Raw genomic sequence first — 24,351 nt, 5'->3', positions numbered from 1 at the left:
CCACTTGAGTTTCGAGTCAATGATCACATCTTACACGCCTCCCGTCCCATTCATAAACGTACATACAAATGAGTCATACCCGTTCAGCTTTCTTGTCTTAGATCTCGCATGTAAGTAAGTGCGAACCTGGGGGCAGATACAATTTGGCCAAGCGCGTGTGGTATCACAAAACGGAAGTTTGCTCAGTTGTAGAAACAGAAATCTAGCGATCAAGCAGTTGGTACTTGTCTAAAACTTTCAAGAGGTTGTTCTCGTTAGCCAAAAAAAAAACATACAAAAACCAACACTGTTCATCGATTGGGTGATTCTGGTGGGTGGTGGCCTACTCCAATCGAAGGCACGTGAAAACCGACCTACCCGGTTGGATTCTGTGCGCGAGAGCGATGCGGAACGCAACAGGGTTCGTCCTTTCTCGCGAACATTGACGACTTGGGTTCGCGAATCGTGTCTCACGGATTTGCTAGAAAGAGAACTGAGATTTCTGTCGGAGTTTTAAATAAGACGGCCGCCGGTGAGCCGAAGTCTGTAAATCTCTGAGAAACTACCGAGCCGGCCGGGGAGATAAATCAAAGGCTAAGCACCCGCGCGCGCGCTTCTCGAAGTTGCCAATAAGTTGTGCTAAACTCGTGCGCAGTTGACGGTTGATTGTTTTCGCGATTGGTTGTGCGTCGTGGTACTGTGCTCGGTCTTGTGACAAAGAGTTTAGTGCTGGCGATTAAAAGTGACAAAGTTTTTAGTGCGGAATACTTACTTCGTGATGATGGAGATAGAAGTACACACACAGAAGTTGATCATAATTTTTATGTTCGAACAAGTGGATATGAAATGAGTGACTACTTAAACTAATGTGATTAAAATGTACTGTTCTTAGTACAAAGTGAGTGTAAAAAGCAATTTAAGAAAAATTCTGAGTGTAATTGAATTTTTAAACGCTACTGGCAAGATGACGACTAAGAGCCGATTTCTTCACCCTCGCTTAGTGCTTAAGCCAGCTTTAAATGTACTGGTAAACCAGCTTTAAAAGTTAAGCGAGGGAGAAGAAATCGGCCCTAAGAGATACGGAAGATATGGAGCTGAAAAATGGAAAGCTATTCTAGAGCTAATCAGGGGCCCTATTCTTCTAGTCACTATGTGACGTAACTGTGACAATAGGGCCCCAGTTGTAAGCATTGAACAGAAAGCCAAACGAAGCAGGTTCATACAAGCATGATCTATAGAAAGTGTGGAGCATCTTTTTCCTCCACCTGCGAATGTGTCATGAGACTTTAACAGTATGGTCAACAATAACTTAGCATTATCCTTTTCTGCCAACGGCAACAAAATATCCATCATATCGATCGTTTCTCTTAGTCGTCAATTTTTCTAATAATCAAATCGAAAAATTAAATTATTTCATTGGAGAAAATTATAAAATATTAGAAAATAGTTTCAGTAAAAATTTGTGATATGCCTTATTTGGCAATCTGATTATCGCGATTTTCGGATAAGAAATCAATACATATTTAATCTAGCTGTGCAGTAGTTTTCATCCCGATATGAGGAAAAAAATCTGCAATTCTATGTTTTTTCAAGGCGGGTAAAATACTTTAAAAACATTGGATTGTTTCTCCCAGGCCCGAAACTGTAGAGGGGATCCGGAAAACTGAAATTCGGACAAACATTATTTCGACAAAAAAAAATGAAATTCATATGAAATTTGAAAATCCTGTATATGGACCAAATCGCGGACTGTTACGTTACATTCAGACAGATATTTCAACATGAATTTTCATGATAATACATATTTTGTAATTTATTATACAATCACCTGAAAGTATGTTCATTTGGTGAGATTTTCTTTATATATAAAATTTTTATATGCTTTGTTATATATGAGGTAAGAACGTTTAAACATGGACTGCTACGTTACATAATTTTGGAAGCAGTTTTTAAAGTTCCCTAACATTGTCAACAAGGTGTGCTCCCCTAGTGAACTATTTTTATCTAATGGTACATATTTTCTAAGCTTTTGGATGAAAGCTAAAAAAATATTGATGATGCTGAAAAATTTCGTTTTGGCTTATATAGAAGCAAAAATTTTCGGACTGTTACGTTACACGCACGATCTAAGTTTGCGTCTAAAGTTGGATTATGCATTAAAATGGCTTTAGTTGTTCTATTGTACAATGGATAACCTTAATTGAGTGGTTTCACGATAAAACATGTAATAGATTCCAAGAAATCAAAATCAAATTAGGTAAACCTGGCGCCACTCAATTTGTTTTTAATCTTATATAAATAAATTAAAACTAGATTTCTAGTAGAGTCCCAATATAGTATCAATTTTTATTTTTTTTCCGATGCAACTGACGTTAATCATGCATATTCAATTGAGAAGTAAAAATAATTTTAGTTGTGGTTCACTAGGAGGTTGATAACAGTCTATTATCTTTCTTCGGACGAAACCAGCCTAGAAGCAGAGTGGTATCCGGCGGGTTGAAGTATCTCAACCAAGAATTGATCCACTGGGTTCCTGTTCCCATGTCGTAAGAGGCGACTGAAAACAGGAGTCCTCTAGTCAAGGTGTTTCTCCGTGCCGAGGACTGAATGGCGGAGTATCGTGGGTCTCACCCTTGCTGTGTTACGCGAATCTCGGAGACAGTGGACGTTTGTTTCTTCACAGATCGTGGGATTCAAATGATGGTCATGTCCCTAATACCCATTTCGGGGTTCGCTATAGGCGATTATAAGCCAACGTATTTGGTATCTTCTAGTTGCTGTACAACAAGTGCTGATGATGAAATGTGTAATGCTGTAATCGAGTATAGTTAGAGTAGCACACATTAATCTTCAGCATAAACGTACAGCAACTATGAATCTATCCCGCCTTGTGCAAGAAGGAAAAGCTTCCATAGCTTTGGTTCAAGAACCGTATTTCCATAAAGGAAACTTCTATGTTGGAAAGTTGCTTAACCCCGTCTTCGTAGCTTTGAACAAAAATGGCATGACAAATCCACGTGAAATGCTTCCTGCATATATACTTGCGAATAGTGCTATTGACGCATGTCTCATATCCGACCTGACAAGTCGCGATATTTGTGCTGTCACGGTAAATATGACTGTTGACAACATAAGCAATAAATACGTCTATTGTTCGGCATATTTGCCGCACAATGAAACATTACCTTCTGATGATTTCAAAAGGGTTGTATCATACTGTGGCAAAAATGGGGTCCCCTTATAATCGGCAGTGATGCAAATGCCCACCACATAATTCGGGGCAGCTCAGATATCAATTTGAGAGACAGAGAAGAGGTGTTAGATGTAACTCTCTGGTCTGACGGTATAACGCATTAGTTGGCAAAGTAGCTTGTACCAAACGAGCTCGAACCGTCGTTATCTGATCATAAGTACATCGTCTTTGATCATTTAATCGTCTCATTAGATATCGTCACATATCGTAATCCCAAATCTACGAACTGGGACCTCTACGAAGAGGGCTTGGCGATTAGGTTTCATGGGTATCTTCCGACGATTGAATCTCCAAGTGAGTTAGGTGAGGTCGTGAATAAAACAAGCTCACTCATAGTAGCAGCATACCAAGAGCCTTGTCCGCTTCGAGTTATGCGTGCTTCTAGAGGAACACCTTGTCGGAATACCGACCTTGCTCGACTCGAAAAATTATGTAGAAAAGCTTGGACGCAGGGACGGATCGGAGGCATTTAAGTTGGCTCGTAAAGCATACAGAAATGCCTTTCGATCCTGAGCGAAGTGGTTGGAAAAGCCTCTGCACAAATGTCTCAAGTCTCAACGAGACTAGACAATTAGAACTGCTAATGGTGAATACTCGTTTGAGGAAGATGTAGTACTCAACTGTCTTTTTGACACTCACTTTCCAGGCTGTACGGATCCATCACTGACGACTACCCCTGAGTTCTTTTCAGGTAGCTCTGATTCTTGGGCATTTTCTCGTAGAATTGTGACAATCGAATCGATCAAATGGGCGATTGAAAATTTTCCCCCGTCTCCGGGAAAGGAGGGAATCATTCCAGCTCTACTATAAAAAGATATGAACACTTCAAGCGTATTTTGAAAAAGGTTCTTACTTGTAGTCTTGCAACAGGATACATTCCATTAGCGTGGCGGGAAAATTCATTCCCAAAGGCGACCGCGTCACTTATGAGAAGCCAAAGAGCTTTAGACCGTTCAGTCTGACCTCCCTCCTTCTCAAATCAGTGGAACGTTTAATCGACCACTGCATTCGGGATGGGGGGCAAGCGCCCGCTGCATGTAATGCAATATTCATATTATCGGGGGATGTCTACTACCACCCTGTTACACAATATTGTCTACAACATTGAAAATTCTTTTTCACAAAAGCAATCAAGTTAAGGAGTTCTTCTCGATATCGAAGGTGCTTTTTACAACGTGTTTTTCGAATTCATTTTGGAAGCAGCACGAGGTCACGGAGTACCTTCATATATCATGAACTGGATACATGCAATGCTTAGCAACCGACATCTGTGCTCATCGTTAGGACAAGTAGAGATACGTAAACTGAGTGTTTGCGGATGTCCTCAAGGTGGTGTGCTGTCACCACTTCTATGGAACCTTGTCGCCAATGGCTTGTTGAGGAAACTAATTGAGCTTGGGTTTCTGACGTTCGGTTTTGCCGATGATTATCACATAATGATCACCGGTATTTGCATTAACACACTTTTTATTTGATACAACAAGCCTTATGTGTTGTTGAGCAATGGTCTTTTCATGTTGGACTATCAGTTAATCCTAATAAAACCAATGGTGCTTTTCACGCAACGAAAGATAACAACCAGAGCTCGTCCAGTTTTTTGACTCTGAAATTATTGTCGTGGATTAAGTTAAGTACGTCGGGGTAATTCTTGACTCAAAACTTAATTGGACAGATCACATCGATTTGTTTGTTTGTTTGTTTGTTTATTGTCCAGTAGCGTAAGATAAATATCTTTTAAAAATTACTACCTCCGGTTTTACAATACGTACATGTCTGATTAATTAAATTAATTTTAAACTTTAAACTAATCTAACTTAATTTACAAATTACGGTTCCAAAAGTTGATGCAGCCACTCTTGAAAATTGCTTCCGACGAAGAACGTTTCACTGCGGGCGGTAACGAATTCCAATTTACCACACCTCGAACGAACAGTGAATTGGCGTAACACGCCGTGTTGTTTGCTGGAATCACTAGGTTTTCCAGACGGCGACCTCGAGTTTGGATGAGCCTTTCATGAAGTATAGCTGGTGACCGTGTTGCCAGGAGGTTTCGCAGGAATATACACGATCGATGTGCGTACAAATTTTGCAACGGACATCCAATGAGGTTCTGTTGCAGGTGACTTACATGTTCATAACGGTTTAGTCCATAAACATAACGCACACAGCAGTTTAGTGCGACACGAAGCCGATCGAAGGATCCTGCACTGGGACGGACATGCAGAATATCACCGAACAAGAAGTGAGGAAGGATCAAGGATTTGAAGAGCTTCAGTTTGGTGAAAGTTGGGGGGGCTGAGGTACAGCTGTATAAGGTGCGAATGCCAGCATATATTTTTCCACACTGTTGTGCTATCAGACCATCCCACTGCAAGTTATTTTGGAAGATAAATCCTAGATTGTTTGCGTTGTCGAACCAATCGATGCTTTGATCGTCCATCATAATTCCCGGTACTGGTAAAGAAAAACCAGTAGCTCTACGACGCCGATTTGTGATGAACATCGCCTTACTTTTAGCAGGGTTCACGTGAAGGTTATGTCGCCGCGACCAATCAGCAACTTGTTTGAGATCCGCATTCACCATCCTAACAAGCTCGCGTGCACAAGGTCCAAGCCGACCGATATAGAGTTGTACATCATCGGCGTAAATCTGAATGGAGCAGTACTTCAGAACCGTCGGTAAATCGTTTATATAACAGCTAAAAAGCAGAGGACCAAGCACTGAGCCTTGAGGCACACCGGACGGTGCATTAGCACTCTTTGAGTAGTGATTTCCACAGAAAACGGTCTGCTTTCTATTACACAGGTATGACTCCATTAGGCACACGGCAGTAGAGGAAAAATTGAACTGTACATTCAGTTTGGCCAATAGTTTTCTATGAAGGATGGTATCGAAAGCCTTTGAAAAGTCCAGTAGTAGCAGTATTGCAGTACCCTTTTTATCAATGATTGCTCCTATGTCGTTGTGTACTCGAAGAACAGCAGTTTTAATACTTTGCCCTGTACGGAAACCGGCCTGAAAGTCAGACAGCAGACTGTTAGCTTCAATATAAGAGGTCATTTGTTGCTTAAGAAGTTTTTCAAAAGCTTTTGATAGCGCGCAAAGTATACTAATCGGACGCAGATTGGTGATGTCATTTAAATGCGCTTTCTTCTTCAATGGCAGAATCTTTGCGTGTTTCCAGCATTCAGGAAAGGTAGAAGTTTGGATACACATGTTGAATAAATGCGTTATGTGTTGCACAACTAACGGTAAGATGATCTTAATGAAGGTAATCGGTAAATCATCTAACCCAACAGCGTTCGATTTAATATCCCAGATAGCATTGACGACTTCCCAGTACCGCACAGATTGAAACGAAAAGTTGTATGGCGAAGGTGGTGCTGCTCGCGATGCTCTCGGTCCTCTATGGTTACTGTTCGTGTAGTTGGCTAAAAATGTTCGATTTACCTTATCTGGATCAAACTCGCACGGCCGCGTCGATTTCGCCTTGCCGACTCCAAGATTCCTAACACGTTGCCAGAGGGTTTTTGACGGAGTGTTGCTATCCAAATATCGGTTCAAGTACTGTTGTTTAGCCACAGCGACTTTCATGTTAGCACGATTCCTCAGCACCTTGTACCGCTGCCGTTTTTCATTTTTTAAGTGCGTTGCAGCTTGCAACCAGTCTTTGTAGGCTAAATCACGTTCGAGTAGACACTGGCGTACATCATCAGAAAACCATGGGTTGTTTCTCCGGCGGGAGGTACTGACGCGAAGAGGAATACACGAGTCGTGCACCGTTTTTATGTTTGCATTAAAGAATTCCATAGCATTGTTTACATCTACTATTCCATAGAAATGATTCCACGGAATACATAGTATGGCATTTTCCAGAGCGTGTGGGTCAAAATTCACATAATCACGATAAGTGTGCCGGCTGGATGGGCGAACGATTTCAAAGCTAAGTGACACAAAAATTAAATCGTGGTGCGACAACCCGGGAAAACTAACCTGGCCAAACCGCAAAACCTTCTCACTGCTATTGGTTAAGAACAGATCAAGTTGGGAGCACCCTCCACCGTGGAAAAATGTCGGTTCTTCACTTACGGATGACAGCGAGTGACTGCAGAGCATTGATTCAAATCGCTCACGCTTGTTGCTAGGACGAAGCAGATCAGTGTTGAAGTCGCCAATTACAAAAATGGTCTCATAGCGAATAGCGAAATCAGCCAACTTATCGGCCAGAAAAGGTGCACAGTCGTTTTCTGGAGGATTGTAGATTACCATCAGTAGTACCTTCTCGCCACTCAATCGAAACTCCAAAGCCAAACATTCAGTTTTATCCGTCGATTCTGCTGTTAGCACCGTATTGAAGATCTTGTAGCAAGACAGATGTTCTCTGTAATAAACAGCAATTCCTCCGCCGCGCATGTATGCTCTGTCGTTTCTCATGACGGAGTAACCAGCGATGCCGATGCTAGTATCACTGTTTTTTGTGGTTAGCCATGATTCGGTGAAGCATGCTATCTCGGCTTTGGAGCCAAACAAAACATTGCGAACCTCATCTAGTTTGCTTGATTTGCGCGCACATAGACTCTGGGCATTTCCATGGCAAATATTGAGCTTTCCAGGAATTAGAACGGCATTCAGCACTGCTCCCGGAATGTTCGTGGAGGTGTGGTTGTGTGATGGAGGCATTAAATGTAGTGAGGAAAGCAATTTCTAGAGGGCTGCATAATTACGGAGGAGCATATAACTATAATATCTGACATACAATCTTAACTTAACAAATACAAAAATACAAAAACAAATACAAAAATTTTAGACAATACCATATAAACGAAAACTTCAAAAGTGAACGAAAAGCATAGTTACAAATATTTATCCAGTTCTTTTTCAGAACGTATCGTAATCGGTGGTGCGCCAGCAGCAGGTTTCACATGGACGACTCCTTGCTTGGTGTACACCGATGCCAGCTTACCCATTTTCTTCAGATGTAGTGCTGCTGATTTTAGCTTGCGCGCTTCGGTGGTCAGACTTTCGTTGATGTACACGCGACGATCAGAATCCACTCCGATGTGTTTCAATTTCAGGTCTCGCTTCCGTAGGTAAGCATTGTAAAACTCGTCTCGCGCTGCTTTCAGTGAGAACTCGGAAAAAAAAAAAAAAAAAATTCAGGATCAAGAAAGCTTGCATGGCCTTCGGCCAATGTAGACGGGTTTTCGGCAAATCTTGGGGACTCAAACCCAAGTAGATTCAGTGGATCTACACAACAATTGTTAGACCAATGCTGGCATACGGGTGCCTTGTTAGGTGGCAAAAGGGAGAAGTCATGACAATCCAATCAAAGTTAAGCCATCTTCAGAGGATGATATTGATGGCGATGACTGGTGCGTTCTCGACAACACCTACTGCTGCTCTCGAGGCACTCTTGAACATAAAACCACTACATGTGTTTTTGAAAAAAGAAGCACTTTCTTGTGCATACCGTCTTAAGGTTACTGGGCTCTGGAACAGTAACCCAATAGATCGAGCAACTAGCCACACAAGACTGTGGCACCAAATGGTTACTTGGGATGAGTATTAGACTGGTTCAATTTTTGACTTTTAGCTCCACCAGGCTTTTTTGATTCCTTTCATGGTCCTTAGTAATTGTACAAATTTTGGTACCGATTGGTTGTGTCTACGGACCCTCCAAAAATTTCAAAGTTTATATGGAAGTTTGTATGAAAAATCGGTTAACATTGAAAAAACCTGTTTTAATCCACCTAGCGGTGCAATTGTGCCTTTCTCATTTCTCTAACCTATGGCACGGAGGCTTTTTATGTTCAACATAATTGTGGAAATGTCCATTACATTCTTAGTACACTTTGCACTTATACACAATGGCATGCCAGCCACGAACTTGATGAGCTACGTTACGACGGTGAAACACTTGAAACAAAAAAATATCATACTCCATTAGCCTAATCAGCATTAGATCAATGTTATCTGCTTGCTAACTCATTTTGTCATGCGGGGGTGGGTATGTGAGGAGGGCGAACGACCCATGAACGAACGACTCCCCAGCTGAAATTGGTATGCTTTGTGATACAGTGGTGGTTTAAAGATGATGGGAGATTTTTAAAGGAGGGGAGTGAACAGTAGAGGGGGGGGGGGTGTAACCCCTCTCCGTAAACCATCAACTACGCCCCTGTTAAAATCCAGAAACCTTATGCGAGTCGAAAAAAAATTAGGTTGACGTTTTTCAGAGTGATTGCATAACCTTTCTATATGAGAAAGGCAAAAATGTGCCAAAATCCAAAAAAGTGAACCGTCGTCAAATTTTTTTCCAGTTTGCATCAAATCTCGACGTTTCATGCACCTTGAACACATTTAGCATCAAAAATAAAAATTCTATTTTTAATTTTTCCTATAGTTTATATGAGAAATTTCTGAGTGGCCGCACTCTGAAACCCGTAATTATGGAACCAGAATTCCGATCGATCCAAAATTCAATAGCAGCCGATGGGAAGGTTGCACCTTTCATTTGAGACTAATTTGGGCAAATCGGTCCAGCCATCTCTGAGAAAAATGACATTATTTGACACATACACACATACACACACATACATACACACATACACACACAGACTTTTTCCGATCTCGACGAACTGAGTCGAATGGGATATGACACTCGGCCCTCCGGGCCGGGATTAGGTTGACGTTTTTCAGAGTGATTGCATAACCTTTCTATATGAGAAAGGCAAAAAATCTTAAAAAATCACCTTATCAATCAATTAATCAGAACACTATATATTTCTAAAGGTAATCTTCTACTGAACACATTCGTGGAACATTAAAAGTTTATGAAAATTCGCTGAGAAAAGTTATTAACTAAAGAAGCAGCATGACTTCAAAACAAGTGGATTTTATTATTAATCATAGCAACCCTGTTTGAATAGCTGTATCTGCCATACGCGAGCGATGGGTGGCAAGTCTAGTTTACACTGGTATAACGATGCAGCTATTCAAACAGGGTTGCTATGGTTACTAATAAAATCCACTTGTTTTGAAGTCATACTGCTTCTTTTGTTAATAACTTTTCTCAACGAATTTTCATAAACTTGTAATGTTCCCCGAATGTGTTCAGTAGAAGAATACCTTTAGAAATATATAGTGTTCTGATTAATTGAATGATAAGGTTATCTTTTAAGAATTTATTTTCAATGTTAACCGATTTTCCATACAAACTTCCATATAAACTTGGAAATTTTTGGAGGGTCCGTAGACACAACCAATCGGTACCAAAATTTGCACAATTACTAAGGACCATGAAAGGAATCAGAAAAGCCTGGTGGAGCTAAAATTCAAAAATTGAACCAGTCTAATGATTATACACTTGCTCCCAGTGACCTTACACTCACATGTAGTTTTCCTTTTAAAACTTTCAATGTGAGAATTCCTCTTCGCGAGGAATGGCTGTCTGGCTGGATGGAGTGACAACTTGAAGAATACGTAGTTTGTTATACTGACGGTTCTTTGGTGGAGGGCCGAGCCGGTGCTGGTGTCTATTGTAATGAAATGAGATTAAACCAATCTCTTTCGCGTGGTAGATATTGTACCGTATTCCAAGCAGAAATCTTCGCGATTCTGTGAGGTGCACAATCAGCACTTCAACAGAGAATTTGCGGTAAAAGAATTTATTTTTGCTCTGACAGTCAGGCTGCCCTGAAGGCACTTAGCTCGGCAGATTCGAGATCGAAATTAATAATCGCATATCGAACTCACCCGGACATTCCGGTATTACTGGAAATGAAGAGGCGGACGAATTGGCTAGAGCTGACGCTTCTACTGACTTCGTTGGTCCAGAACCAGTTCTACCACTGTCGGTCGATAAGTTAGACAAAGCACAAGATTCGCTCTTGGGCTGCATTCGAACATGCCAACCATTGGCGTAGCTTGCAAACTTGGGTTCAAACAAAGACTTTTCTGCCGGATGTGAGTTCGAAAATGTCAAAGAATTTCTTGCATTTTTCCAAGCACAACTGCAGTATTCTAGTCAGGGCACTGACTGGACATTGCAAACTCAATTATCACATGGCTACTATTCAGCGCGCTGAGTATTATTCATGTGATCTTTGTGAATCCGATTACGGAACATCATATCATTTGATATGCAATTGCCCTGTATTAATGCAATTGCGCATCCGGATTTTTGGTTCTCCATACATAGATGAACCTATGTACAGAGAGCTGAAATTTAAGGATATGCTTTTGTTCCTAACCCAGTGTGGTAAAGAGCTATAGTTTTTTAGCCGTATTTGAATGACAATATCTCTTCGGGGGTGTTGTCGTTCTGTTATCTCAATATCCCCTCGGGGGTGTTGATATATCCGCTCACTGTTTGAGTAGAGGTTCTAAAACCCTCCGGGGGTTGGAAGTTTTATTCCTGCTGTTGTAGCACCTGCAGATCGTTCAGCATCACTCCGGGGGTGCAGAATGCTCTGTTTTAATTGTTCTGTGTCGTTGTTTTCCTTACCCCTAACCTTACCACTTCCCCAATCCTTCCCATCAGGAAAATGATGAAAAGACGATTCTTGGCAAGGCACAAATCTCCGATCAACATGGAGACAGGCCCGACGAGAGGGGGGGTCAGGGGGGGCAACTACCCTGGGGCCCGGGTCTGTTTTGGGGGCCCGCATTTTTAACTGAATTATATTTATTTTAATTTAATTGTTGAAGTTTATTGTTTCTGTTGACACTGCAATTAAATTACAATTACAATTATAATCAAATACGTTCCAATCGTTCCAATGGTTTTCTGAAGTACGTGAACGTAACCCAATTAGATTAATTTAACAGTGCAATTGAACCATTCGGGTTTCATTTATCGCAAGCGTTTTTCAAAGTGTGCAGAATGAAGTGGTATACAATTTATCATATTCTTAGCTAACTGTTACTAATAAAAGTTGGATATTTTCGGAATGGGGTTGACGAGTAGATGACGAAAATCAATGTATGAAGCCATTTTAAAAACCAAGGTGGCGAATTCCAGTTAAGACATCATTATAACCTAAAATATTAATGTTTTCGAAATAAGATAATCATATGATAGATATAGGAATAGTGATTTCTGATGCGAATGATATGATTATAGAAAACTTTTCTCAACCAGAAGACGCTATATTGGCCTTCAAAAGGGCATCGCACATCTACTCGTCAAACCCGCTTAAAAATACCCTCATAGTTTATACAGATATTGTTCGAAACAGCTCCAAGCCGCCCTAATAGAAAAAAATATACGCCAACTTTAAGCCATACAGTCCAACGATTCCACATATTGTTTGGATGATATCCTGAACAGGTCGTTAGGCTCTTGGATCATAAGATGTTTATTAGGGCATTTCTATCATCTACTCGTCAAGCCCGTTTCAAAAGTTCCCAAATTGTTAGGGTTATCGAGATTATTGTTCAATCGGAAGTTTCCATCCTGGATTTCAAAAAGGTACCGTTTTTAGGGATTTTGATCGTAAAAAAGTTCGCTTCACAGTTCTTATTAAAATTCATTGGTTGAGCAACATTATCGATAACCCTAACAATATGGGTATTTCCGGAACGGGCTTGACAAGTACATGATGAAAATGGATATATCCATTTTCATCATGTACTTGTCAAGCCCGGTCCGGAAATACCCATATTGTTAGGGTTATCGATAATGTTGCTCAACCAATGAATTTTAATAAGAACTGTGAAGCGAACTTTTTTACGATCAAAACCCTAAAAACGAACTAATTCAATTTACGAACCCTTGGCTTGGTTCGTAAATGGAGGTTGCAGTGTACACATTTGATGCAAAAAATATGGGAATTTAACTAGATACTTATTCTACCCACCACCAAAAGTTGAAACTCTTTCTCTCACAACTCTCTGTCTCAGTCTTTTTAACAGCAAACTTCGCTATTGGATCCTAGTCATCGCATTCGGAATGTTTTCTCTCTGAATGTCAGCGCAAATGCAACAACTGATTCCATAACCGATTTTACCATGTTCAGAAACCGATTAAGAAAATTCGTTCAGGTCATAGTGACAACTGCAATAGCTGCATCCAGTACCTCAAAATCAACAACATGTACCAACAACAAGAAACAAGGCAGCATCAGTGGTGCGAAATTTCACATTCAGCTGCCTATTTCTGATTAATTTGCTGAAACCAATATTCAGTTTCAACGATTCCCTCATTCATTCACTTCCAAACTGACTGAAATTTTATGCAGAATCGAATGGTTGAGTGCAGAGGAAATATAAATTCATTCACCAACCAAAGCATTCATTTGTTACTATGTGGACAGTTTGAAGGCAGAAGTTCTTTTACATTTTCGAGCATAACTGAACTGCGTAATTTATAACTTGTGCACTTTTGCTTGATAATCCCTCTCAGAGCTAGCAAAGAAACAAGATTCAGTTTACTCCTGAAACCGAACATGAATGCGTTGTACCTAAAAAGCGAAGGACGAGGGAAACAAACCAAACATTCAATTCATCGCGGCGGGCATGAATTGAATTTTGTTTCTTTTTCAAGCTCACGAAGGGATGTCAATTTTTCTAAGCTCTGATTCTGGGCAGCATTAACGATGGTAGCATTAACGTGCGTCAAGGGAGTATGAACGATGGCGATATGGACTATATGGCAACGCCGCAAAAAAGGTTTCCAATTGCAATGGCAAGTTGGACGCAAGTCATTCTAATGGCCAACCACAAATATTCCTTTATTAATTTTTATTTTTTCCATCTATTACATGTTTAAAATACTGACGACTCTGTCAAGCAAACACACTGAATCGTGTCAAATAAACAATCTTCATAAAAAATAGCTTAATTGAAAGGCTTGCATCCGTATCGTTTCTCTAATCGATATTGAAATAAGAAGTCATATATGGTAGGGCCCGTCAGTACTTCAAACCCCGGGGCCCGGCGCGGCTCTCGACGGCCCTGCATGGAGAACGTGCCATTTGAGCCAGACGCTACTGATTCCTGATTCCTGAACACTGCACGGATAGCTTCCCTCGCATACATGTGCATTCGTGTGTATAAGTTACTCGTGCTTTAAAATAGTCACACATGCTCACGGAACTTATTTCAATTTCGCAGATAGCATATCCTGCTTCATATCACAGAAAGCCCATCATCGAATCGTTTGGGTGATGTTTATATTATAAACCCGGCCCCGAAAGTTATATTACTGGGCAGTTGAACAGACTGATACAAATATCATAAAATTAATTTTCTGCTACATATTCACTGAACAGTGCAACAAAATGTTAGAAGAATTCGAAGAGCTGTATAATAGCGCCAAAACCATATCTGGAACTCAAAAAGTAGAGACGAAAAGGTATTCTAATTCATAAGATGAACTAAAAATATGTTCCTTGTATAGAAATAATACAAAATAGCATGCATGAAGATAGTTTTTTTTATATATAAAAGATAAAAATATATATAAAAATAAATAAATAATTATGTAAAATTCAATACATAATGTTGTGGTGGTTATTTCTCTCACTGATTCTTCCTTAGCACTAAACAAGAAAATAAAGAAGTAATAATGGAATATTTGTTTAATTTTCAATGGGATTCTGATAAAAATGTCAAGAAAGTTTGAATTTACGTAAAGGAATAAAGCAATGATTTCATTACATCAAACTTATAATATTTTGGTAGTACATTTTTCAGTGAAATAAACAAGCACAAGTTTATAAAAATAAATTGATAATTGGCGGAGTTATGGCTTTTTACCCGAAACCCTTTTTTATTTTAGAGGTTTGCGATGATCACTATTGAAGACCAATAGATCATCTAAAATCCCAAAACTCAAAAAATTCCATTAGTATATGAGCATTCCTCGTACCTTAACGATTAGTTGAAGAAATAATAATTTTTTCCTGCATTCGAGAACGTTTTTAGTAAAAAATCGCTGTTTTAAGTTCTAAAAATTTTATTAAAAAAATGTATAAATGAAACAAAAATTTATGAATAAAAGGAATCGTTAAAGTACGAGAAAATTTAATTACGATCAATTGAAAAAAAATTAAGCAAATTGATTGAGCAGTTTTTCGGCAATCGTGATCACGGAAAAACCATTCTTAGTAATACGAGATTTCGAGATAATCGAGTTTAAAATTTCAAATCAAATTACCACTGCTCTTGGTAGACGAAGCGCGCTTGGAAGCGCTGTAACTTTCGATCTATTTCTCGGATCTCTATAAAAATTTAGAGAAACATTCTCAAGGATTTGTACTTTCAGATAAAGTAATAAAAAAATCGGTTAATAAAAATATACTTAGTTGCTAATTTAGACAATATCTTCTCACAAACTGAGTTTTATTGGATTCTGAGATGATTATGACTTTCATTGGTTTAGTTTTCGATAAAAATACACAGAAGAAAAAGAAATCTGTTTCGACAAGGAGAAGTTTTTTTCAAATAACTTTTTTTTCCTTGAAAGTGCCTAACTTGAATTTTTGCCAGTAGGTAGGTAACATAATTATTTATCGTGGAACAAAATTTCATCCAAATCAAAAATGGTTTTTTTGTAAATCGACTATAAATTTTTAAAATCGATATTTTTCAGTGTAGGAGTCAATGAAAATTTTTTTCAATATTTTTATTCGAAAATTTGACTACTTTTATGAAATAACTTCTACAACATGTGTTACCGATGTCTGGTTGAACCATAGCTGCCTCAGTCCTTCCCTTTCCGGAAGGCTTCAAGAATTGTACGGTTCTACAGAGCAACTCCTTCCAGCCATTCATCTGCAACTGGAGCAGAAAAGTTCGAGATATTCAGCAATTTTCTCCATCCTTTATCGAACTCCACAGAGATTGTTGTCCTTTGCAGCCCCTTCGATGCGTTGTCGTATGAAAAAAAATGTGCACGTCTACACTCAGCCATCGCCTACTCTTTTTCAACATTTACAATAATTAGTACTTGTACCTTAAAACTTATGTGTTACTTCTGCTTGAGGCTAAAGCTAACTCAGTTCTGGAAATCGTCTTGGGTTCTAATCTGAAGTATGTTTCAGTTTTTCTAACATCACCACTGTTTTGCGTGAACCTAACACAATTTCATCTCAAACGTTTGTTTGAAGTAACTATCCTGGTTTCGTTCCAACATTCTCAAACGAAAACGTCAATAGAAACAATTCCGAGACTTCAAGGAATCTATGGATATGCATTTTTTTAAATTTTGACTGAACGGCTAAGAAATATGGCTTAAAATATTTAAATTTTATAAGCCGTTGTATCATTTTAAATGAGATAACAGCAAAGCCCTTAAATAATAGCACTCAAACACGTAAGATTAATTTTTAACTCGGCGGTGTAAACCTGCGTTAAAGATGTACTCCTTATGTTATACTAAACTATCTAAAAAGGGGACTGGGGAGTACACAAGCCCTCTTCTTTTCATTTTTTTTGTCTACGTCTATGTCATTCAACAATTCATTCTGAACATTTCATTCAAAGGCACAAAGTCTCTGCGATGAATATATTCTCATTTATTTAAGTTTAAAGTATCGAAGTCGGTGGTATTTCTGCATTTGGATTGAACCATAACTTTTAAAATCGTTATAACTATTTTTTGAAAACTCGTAGCTAGTTACCGTCTTCGACAAAGTTGTTAACCAAGATTTAAACTATAGTTTTCATATTTAAGGAAATAGCGATCTTTATTATGACGGCGCCGGTGGTTGAGTGGTAAACGTGACCACCACTTATTACAGTTGGCTTGGGTTCAGTTCCAGCCGAGGTCGTTTGAGATTTTTCTGAGGTGAAAAAATCTCTGGGGAAGTAAAACTGTTGGTCCCCGGTCCATGAGTTGATGGATCGATATCTCGTCCAGATAGTAGAGTCACCTCTCTGGCGTCGGTAAAGAAGAACTAGAATCCAACTTCTATACTTACTAATAAATATCCTCCTCCCGTGATACTTGTGGAGTGCGCAGTAGTATACGGCCTCTAGCAAAATCAAGTATCGAACTAACAATTCCTTCCCCTTCCTTCCGCGATCTACGTTCGGGCCTGGCCGGCGCCGGAATTGATCAATAAAACACATTAGGATTACCAGGAGTTTGCACCTTGAAAGATGTTTCACTACTCCCAAGCATTATTATCTACTGATTCCCTGCGCAACTTCAGCTAGTCCAGATCGATAACGGAGTAGCAGCCAGGGGTGGTCGCACAAGCTCAAGCTCAAGGAAATAGCGATCTTTATTAAGGTAAGGAGATCAAAGTAAGCAATGGTTGAGTGCAGACGTATATTTCACGCGTCATTTTTTTTCGAAAAACGTAGTGCACCAAGTGGATTGTGAGGCTATCTTTATTCCACGAATGGACGGTATTTGTAGTATTTGAAGTTTTGTGATCATTCGGAAGAATTGTGGAAGTTGTTCCTTATGAAACTCTCACCTATACGCCCTTCACGAAGGGTTACAACGGAAGAGGCTGTTTTCTTGAAATTTAAACATTGTCATCTGGAAGGACACCAAGAATAGCATATGAAGCCATCTTGAACAAGCCTATCACGTCTGTTTTATAAGGGAGTATTTTTCTGTTTTCATTTTATATTTTGCACCTAGTATTCTGATGCAGTTTTTTCTACCCAACGCCGAGTCCCTTTAACCCTAACTGACGTCAGTCCATACATTTTGATAGCAGATATGGTTTTTTTCTCCTGTTGGGTACAGTCCCAGTAAGGTATTATAGAACGTATGAAGTTTATTGCCTTACTGGGTGCAGTCGTCCATAAGAGCGAGTAATAGCGCTATAAGCTAGGCTCATTAGCCTAGGTTTAAATACCTCTGTCGCATCCCAAAGGACCAAAGGAGTAACCTTCTTAGCCTAGTCACTTCCAACGACTTATCATATCCCTTTTACACTGAATCGGTCCCCAAGCAACCAGAAGTCGCATAAAGTTGCATGGAGTGCATCGTACAAAGAACTGTTTAAAATCATTATCGTATATCTGTATGGGTCATGTATATATTTTGTCGCATATAATGATATTACATGAACTTATTGCGATTAATATCACAGAATCGCACAACCATGGAGATGAATTCATGTTATGTATGCTGAAACTCGTCAGAATTCCTCAAACTGATCAATATACGTGAGATCCAACAGTTTCCTTTATCACACTGTATTGTGTAGGTAATACGTCGTACAAACCGATAGTTTATAACAATAAAAATAATCGCTTGAAGTCGGATTATATGTTGCATCATTGTAGCAATGTGTAAATAAATTCAACCATTCCGAATATTTTCACATGTGTGATTACTTCAATAAGAAACGATTTTTAAAAGCTTGAAAAAGTGAGACATACAGTCGATTACTGCAGCGATATAGGAAAAATGGAAACTTGTGAATAATGTAACAATTGAAAACCCCGAAATTGATGGAAAGCAGAATACAATGCTTTTCACTGAAAAATTCAGTGCGAAAGTTACTTAAAGTATCTACGAACATTGAATTACCAGCCATTGTTAATGAAGATCGGGTTGTAAATCAAAATAGCAGCCATAATACTTATTTATATTCAATATTGCATGATTATTTTCAAGGCAAACATTTGGAACTGACAGGACGAATCTAGCTGCTGACATTCAGTACTAATCCACGGAGTTCCACATCACTCAAACAGCAGTGAAATCTATTGTAGGAATCCTCAACTCCTACTTGAATTGGGTCGACTATTAACATTAACGGTTCATCAGGTCACAAAAGTAGTACTAAAAAGTTTTAGCGAATTCTCTACACGAGTTTCCTATAACTATAAGTATTAATATTTATGTTAACCAGAATATTAAGCACCCAATTTCGCCAGATAATTTAGTCTTGATTTTGCAATATTCAGTCTAAAAATAGTTGGTAATAACAGCATGGTTGGTATGTAAGTAATGTATCTGCCTGTAAAAAATTTCAAATTAACTCGCGATATGAGATGCAATGAAATTGGAATTAAGCGATATATCATGATCAAACATATGCATATATAAGCAATATTTTCCTCGTACAAAGTAGCGAATTATATCACGTAATGACATCCGCAAGTATATTGCGGTTATACGAAATAATTTGGTTAAGCATATGATGAAAGAAGAATGTCATCGCCAAAAATCGACATTTCCGATTAGTAGGGAATACATCAGAGAAGAGAGTGCCGCTTGACACTAAGAAGTTCAAGGTTCGAGTCTGGATGGAAGACTAAATATGTCGAATATAAGAGGAACAAATACAAAAATAATGTGTGCACAGCTTCCAAGGTAATGACAAGAACACCACGCCATGGATAGCAATATTGGTTTTGGAAATAATTTAGTTTTTTTGGCACTGAAAAGAAATACGGTGTAAATCGTATAAAACATCGAAAAACATCGTAATTATAACTGACACACATCGCATATATTGCTAAAGTAATTCGTTTATAATGTTCCTTTGTATCGCAAATATGAGATTTTAAAGTCGCAATGAGTATTTGAATTACTCGATATGTAGTACATAATTCGCATAAACTTATTTTTTACATCTCATATGGTAGAACTTTTTTTTTCATAATGCATATGTATCGCCTCCACTTTTGCACGCATATGGCGCATTTGAAGCACCTTGTGCGATTTAATGTTCACGCATTAATGTACGCACAATGCGATCATAGATTGTGATATAAGTGTAAAATGGTTGTCTGGGTCGGTACGGCTGTCCTCGTTTCTTCCTATTTCAAGATTCAAAATGATTCGTTAGTTAGATTATTCATTAAATGAATAATTTAATTGCCGTATAATTTTGAAACATCTGTAAACCAAAATCTGCACAGTAGGCCTGGCCGTTTTAATATTTGCGACATATTACACATAATATGCTTCAAATATTAATGTTGACATGAAAAACACTAAAGAATATCTACCGTGTTTTCAGGATGCTTTTCAATACTGACTGTTAAGGGTTAGAATAGAATAGAATACAATAGAATAGCAATCTTCATTAAGGTAAATGAAAAATAATTGTTTTTCCCATATAAAATCCCATACAAACTTTGAACGCAGTGCGCAAACCCGGGAAGCAACCGATCGCTACCAAATTTTGCACAGGCATTTGTACCCACTAAAGGAACTCAAAATGTGCTGTGCTGAAAAATGTCATTTGTCGAACCACTCTACTACCTAGTCCTAGTTTTCCGTTATAATTTTTAAACTGATTCGCTTTAGAATACCTATCCGTCTTTCAATTTCATTGCTTTCGTTTCTCTTAGTCTTAAATTGCCGAAAATATACAACAATTTCGAAACAGTTAAATTCAATTTCTTGAAATTGAAACTATGTCGTTTTTATGCTCGTATATGTCAGAGTTAGGAGACGTAAAATTACACGATTTTGTAGAAATTGTACACTGTAAAGACCATCCCGAGTTGTGTTCATTTCTCCTTCATTTCTGGTACACAGATCGACATATACATCTCATAGCTTTATCAACAGCAACATGAAATTGGTATTTTTTCATCGTCTGCATTTGTTGCAACGATCCGGTGCACATTTCAAAGCATGCCTTACGACGTAATCGCGTCGATGAAAGCTTTGGTACTTTCCGCAATCTACAAGCAAAGTTATACATCTCCCAAACCACCTACGGAAGGTAAGATCTGTACCTATTAATCCTCCACGCTTAATTGAACACTGTTGTTTCCGACATACGCCTTCATTGGTTTACTGCCAGCCATAAAAAAATTGCACTTTGATTAGCTCGCTTACTAAGTATTAAAGTGCAGTGTATCTGTTGCAAAGTGGGAAACCTGTGTGCCGAAAAAAACCAGAATTTTAATAAAAATACAACGACCTTCACCTTCCCTGCTTGAGTTCGAAAAATTAGTCAATCAAATAGCGTGCCTCTCTTATAATAACACAGACAAGGTCATGAACCCTATTTATGCTGTCTTGTACAACTAATAACGCTGTCGTATTCACTGGGTACAACCCGAGCACCCGGTAACCGACTAACTGCATTCTACCGCTGCTAATTATGCATTCCGGTTGCGTCGTCGTTTTGAGCACCGCTAAAGTCTACATTATCACGACTGTTTCTGTACGTACTTCGATCCACTGAGTTGGCATTCATACTGCTACTCCTCCCAAAATATACTTATTTTCAACTTATGGCTCTCTGTTCGAAGGATTGCCATCGTGTGCCACCAAAAGACTTCAATGCGTGCCTATGAAACGAACTTGAAAACTCTTAATCGAAGCGCACTTCTGTTATATGCAGAAATATTAGACCAAATTGCACTTGTTGTGGTTGGAACAGTACACTGACACGCTATTAGTTAATTGTGTAATTTTATTGCGTAACTAGTAGACAATAGTGTAGAAGTGTAATAAACAGCGACAAATACCGCCGGTGCCAGTTCGAGCAGTTTACGCGTCTAATCTTATGCAAGCTGCGCCCCGTCGTCAACTGGAATGCTCCACTTACATATTCGTGTCAATCATGCGGGACGAAGTGCAGTATGCAAATTTCAACTGAGTTCTTGAAAAGTTGTTCTTGTTTGCATAAGCAGCTTTTTGATCGACTTACGGCGTATGTTTGCTGCTAATTAACGCGTCTCAGCCTTGAAGGTAATGTACACGTGTGATCCCTCAAGTGAAGGATAGCAAAGAGTCCGTACCATAATTTATCGTAATATTGTGCAAATATAGAAGCCTTCGAGTAGCTACAGCCAGAAACACTATTTTATCGTTTAGTCGTGGGAAACGGTTTGTTAGTTTCAACGAATGCGAAAATTGCTTCTCAGACAATCTGGGAAGAATTGATTCCAGCAGAGCTATCAGCAATGTTTGGAGTTCAACATCCATCAAAATTTTACATGGTTTCAATCTTTGAAGCACAAGAACTTGCGGACGACGAAAAAAAACGCCCTGGCGGATGGATTAGGATATATTCGTTCCAGAAAAAATAGGCAAACATAATTACGTCTAGACATCGATATGTATAGGCATAGATGAGCTGCTATGGATTCCTATAGCTTGCCTTACGTATAGCGGATGATCACGAGTAAACATGGGAACGTAATTATTTGTAGTATTTTCATTATTCCTCGATCGGAGAGTTGATTGGTTTTGGGTAGTACGAACTTATTATGCTACATAGGCGTTTTAACTGGATCGATTATTTGCTGAACTAGCTAGGTAACAAAAAACCTATTATTGTCTGCGACGACATGTTTCGAAATTACGTCAAGTGAATTTCTTCTTAAGCCGATACAAATATTTGAACACATCTCAACCATCGAATGAAATTTAACCGCAGTAGTAAACAAACAATACTTTTAATTAAATGTTAACTCGATAAATTTATGGCTAAATAGTGAGCAGTATTTTGTGACCAGCTGTGGAAGATAGCTGGTACTATGAGAGATAAACTAACTCCAGCTGTTTCGTTCGTAGCAACAGCAGCCAAAATCTACGAACTGTGCTAGTAAACAATAAATAGGCGAAAACTAATAATCGGCAGATATTCAACGAAATCGCGTGCAAACTATCAAGTAAACAAACCATTCGCGTCTGATTCTAAACATCACAGTACGTGGATCATCATCTAACTAGTACCTACAAGGAAAGGAAAAGGTCACATCATGACGAGAACTAGCAGTATTGCGGCAGCATTTGTGAGTTTGAAACCACTTTTATCTTAATCCGGATTGGATGCTCTTCTAACGTTATGATATTTTCTAATTTGAACAGATTTGCATACTACATTTAGTCGCAGCTTCAGCACCTCAGCAGAAAAAGTGTGGCCTCTACGGGCAGGTACCGTGCACCTTCGTTCCGGCACCACCAGGAGTGACGCCTAAGTGTGCATCACCCGGGAGCACCTATTGCGAGCACAACGCCGACTATCCTTCGTAAGTATTTATTTATCAAAATTTCGGTTTGGTTTGGTTAGAGAGATTAGGAATGCGAAAATTCGTCCATTCGTTTGATTGGAGCTGATACTCATTCATTCTTGATGCTAGCCTTCCAGATTTTGTATGCGTCGTCATGGATTAACGCTTCGATTTAGTCTCATTAGTATCTGCCAGCCGACTTGGTCAGAGTTACCAAATCAGGTACTAGAGACTGATCAGATGAAGTTGAGACGTTAATCCATGATTTTTAAATGTTATGGTGTGTCCTTCGTGCACAAAATGATTACAATCTAACTTTCTCCTTAGGAAAATATATAAAAAAAAACTAAATATACTATCAAAGCTGCTACGTTGATTCTTCAACCAATATGTGCAAATATAACCGAAAATGCTGTACATGCCAAATTTTCTTTGACAAAAAGGAACAAAATTTTCATCATCTTCGAATATTTTAAAACTATTTGAAATGTGACCATTGATATTGAAGAATTTTGAAGCTTTATCAACAAAATAATGGGTTGGCATTTCTTAAATTCTGAAGATTCATACCTTGCCTATTGATCCTGTCAGATTGATTAAAAGTGAAACATTTTCGTATCTTGAAAACTATGTGATGAATCCTTTCTGTATCACTACTACTAGTGAGTGATTAAAACTATTTCAGAAATACATCGAACGTCTGCGGTAAAGGATTGAATTCTGAATGACTCAAACACCCCTTATTCTTGGTATTCGTTGCTTCATTCAGTGGGATCCGTGGTTCTTTATTTCAGCATCGTTTCTCTAGAACTATAAGTTAGGGTGGGTCGAAAAAAAACGAACACGGAGCTATATTTCTCTTAGTGGAGAACAATTTAGGTAAAAACTATTTTTCTCCATTAAGGAGGAAATTGTTTAAAACCATCTTTGCGCGTGACGAGCACAACACCTATAACTAAATTAGTTATGGAATTTGCGTCTCGATTTTGTCTCATCAGAATCCGACACTAACTTAGTGACAAGACTAAGCTAGCGCCGGATTGACGCTAGCTTCAAAAAACGGAGACACGATTTGTGTTCCTGAGCAAACCCCCAGTCAACCGTGATTTCTCGCAAGGAAAGAAGCTCATTTCAAGCCGATGACAATTAATGAAATCAAAAGCCAACGCAAGATAGTGAATACAGATAAGACTGGAGACACTAGAAATTGCGTTGTATATTA

The 24,351-nt window shown here is 38.8% G+C and overlaps 1 protein-coding gene across 4 annotated transcripts in view; it reads left to right on the top strand.

Annotated features, from left to right (window-relative positions):
- The first annotated feature begins 645 nt into the window (after positions 1-645).
- The window catches only part of LOC131691178 (protein spaetzle 5), a 62,531-nt gene continuing 38,825 nt past the window's right edge, over positions 646-24,351 (top strand). Inside the window, exons 1-3 of one of the 4 annotated variants that reach the window (XM_058977381.1) lie at positions 646-877; positions 22,690-22,910; positions 22,987-23,147. In XM_058977381.1, coding sequence (XP_058833364.1) covers positions 22,878-22,910; positions 22,987-23,147 — 194 coding nt within the window. In that variant the 5' untranslated portion in view covers positions 646-877; positions 22,690-22,877. Of the gene's footprint in view, positions 914-22,610; positions 22,911-22,986; positions 23,148-24,351 lie in introns of all 4 variants that reach the window. The other 3 variants (XM_058977380.1, XM_058977383.1, XM_058977382.1) reach the window with 3 other exon arrangements.

Source organism: Topomyia yanbarensis, chromosome 3 (assembly GCF_030247195.1).
Source record: "Topomyia yanbarensis strain Yona2022 chromosome 3, ASM3024719v1, whole genome shotgun sequence".
Classification (NCBI taxonomy): domain Eukaryota; kingdom Metazoa; phylum Arthropoda; class Insecta; order Diptera; family Culicidae; genus Topomyia; species Topomyia yanbarensis.
The sequence above is the reverse complement of the archived record's forward strand: the minus strand, read 5'-3'. Positions and strand labels throughout refer to the sequence as shown.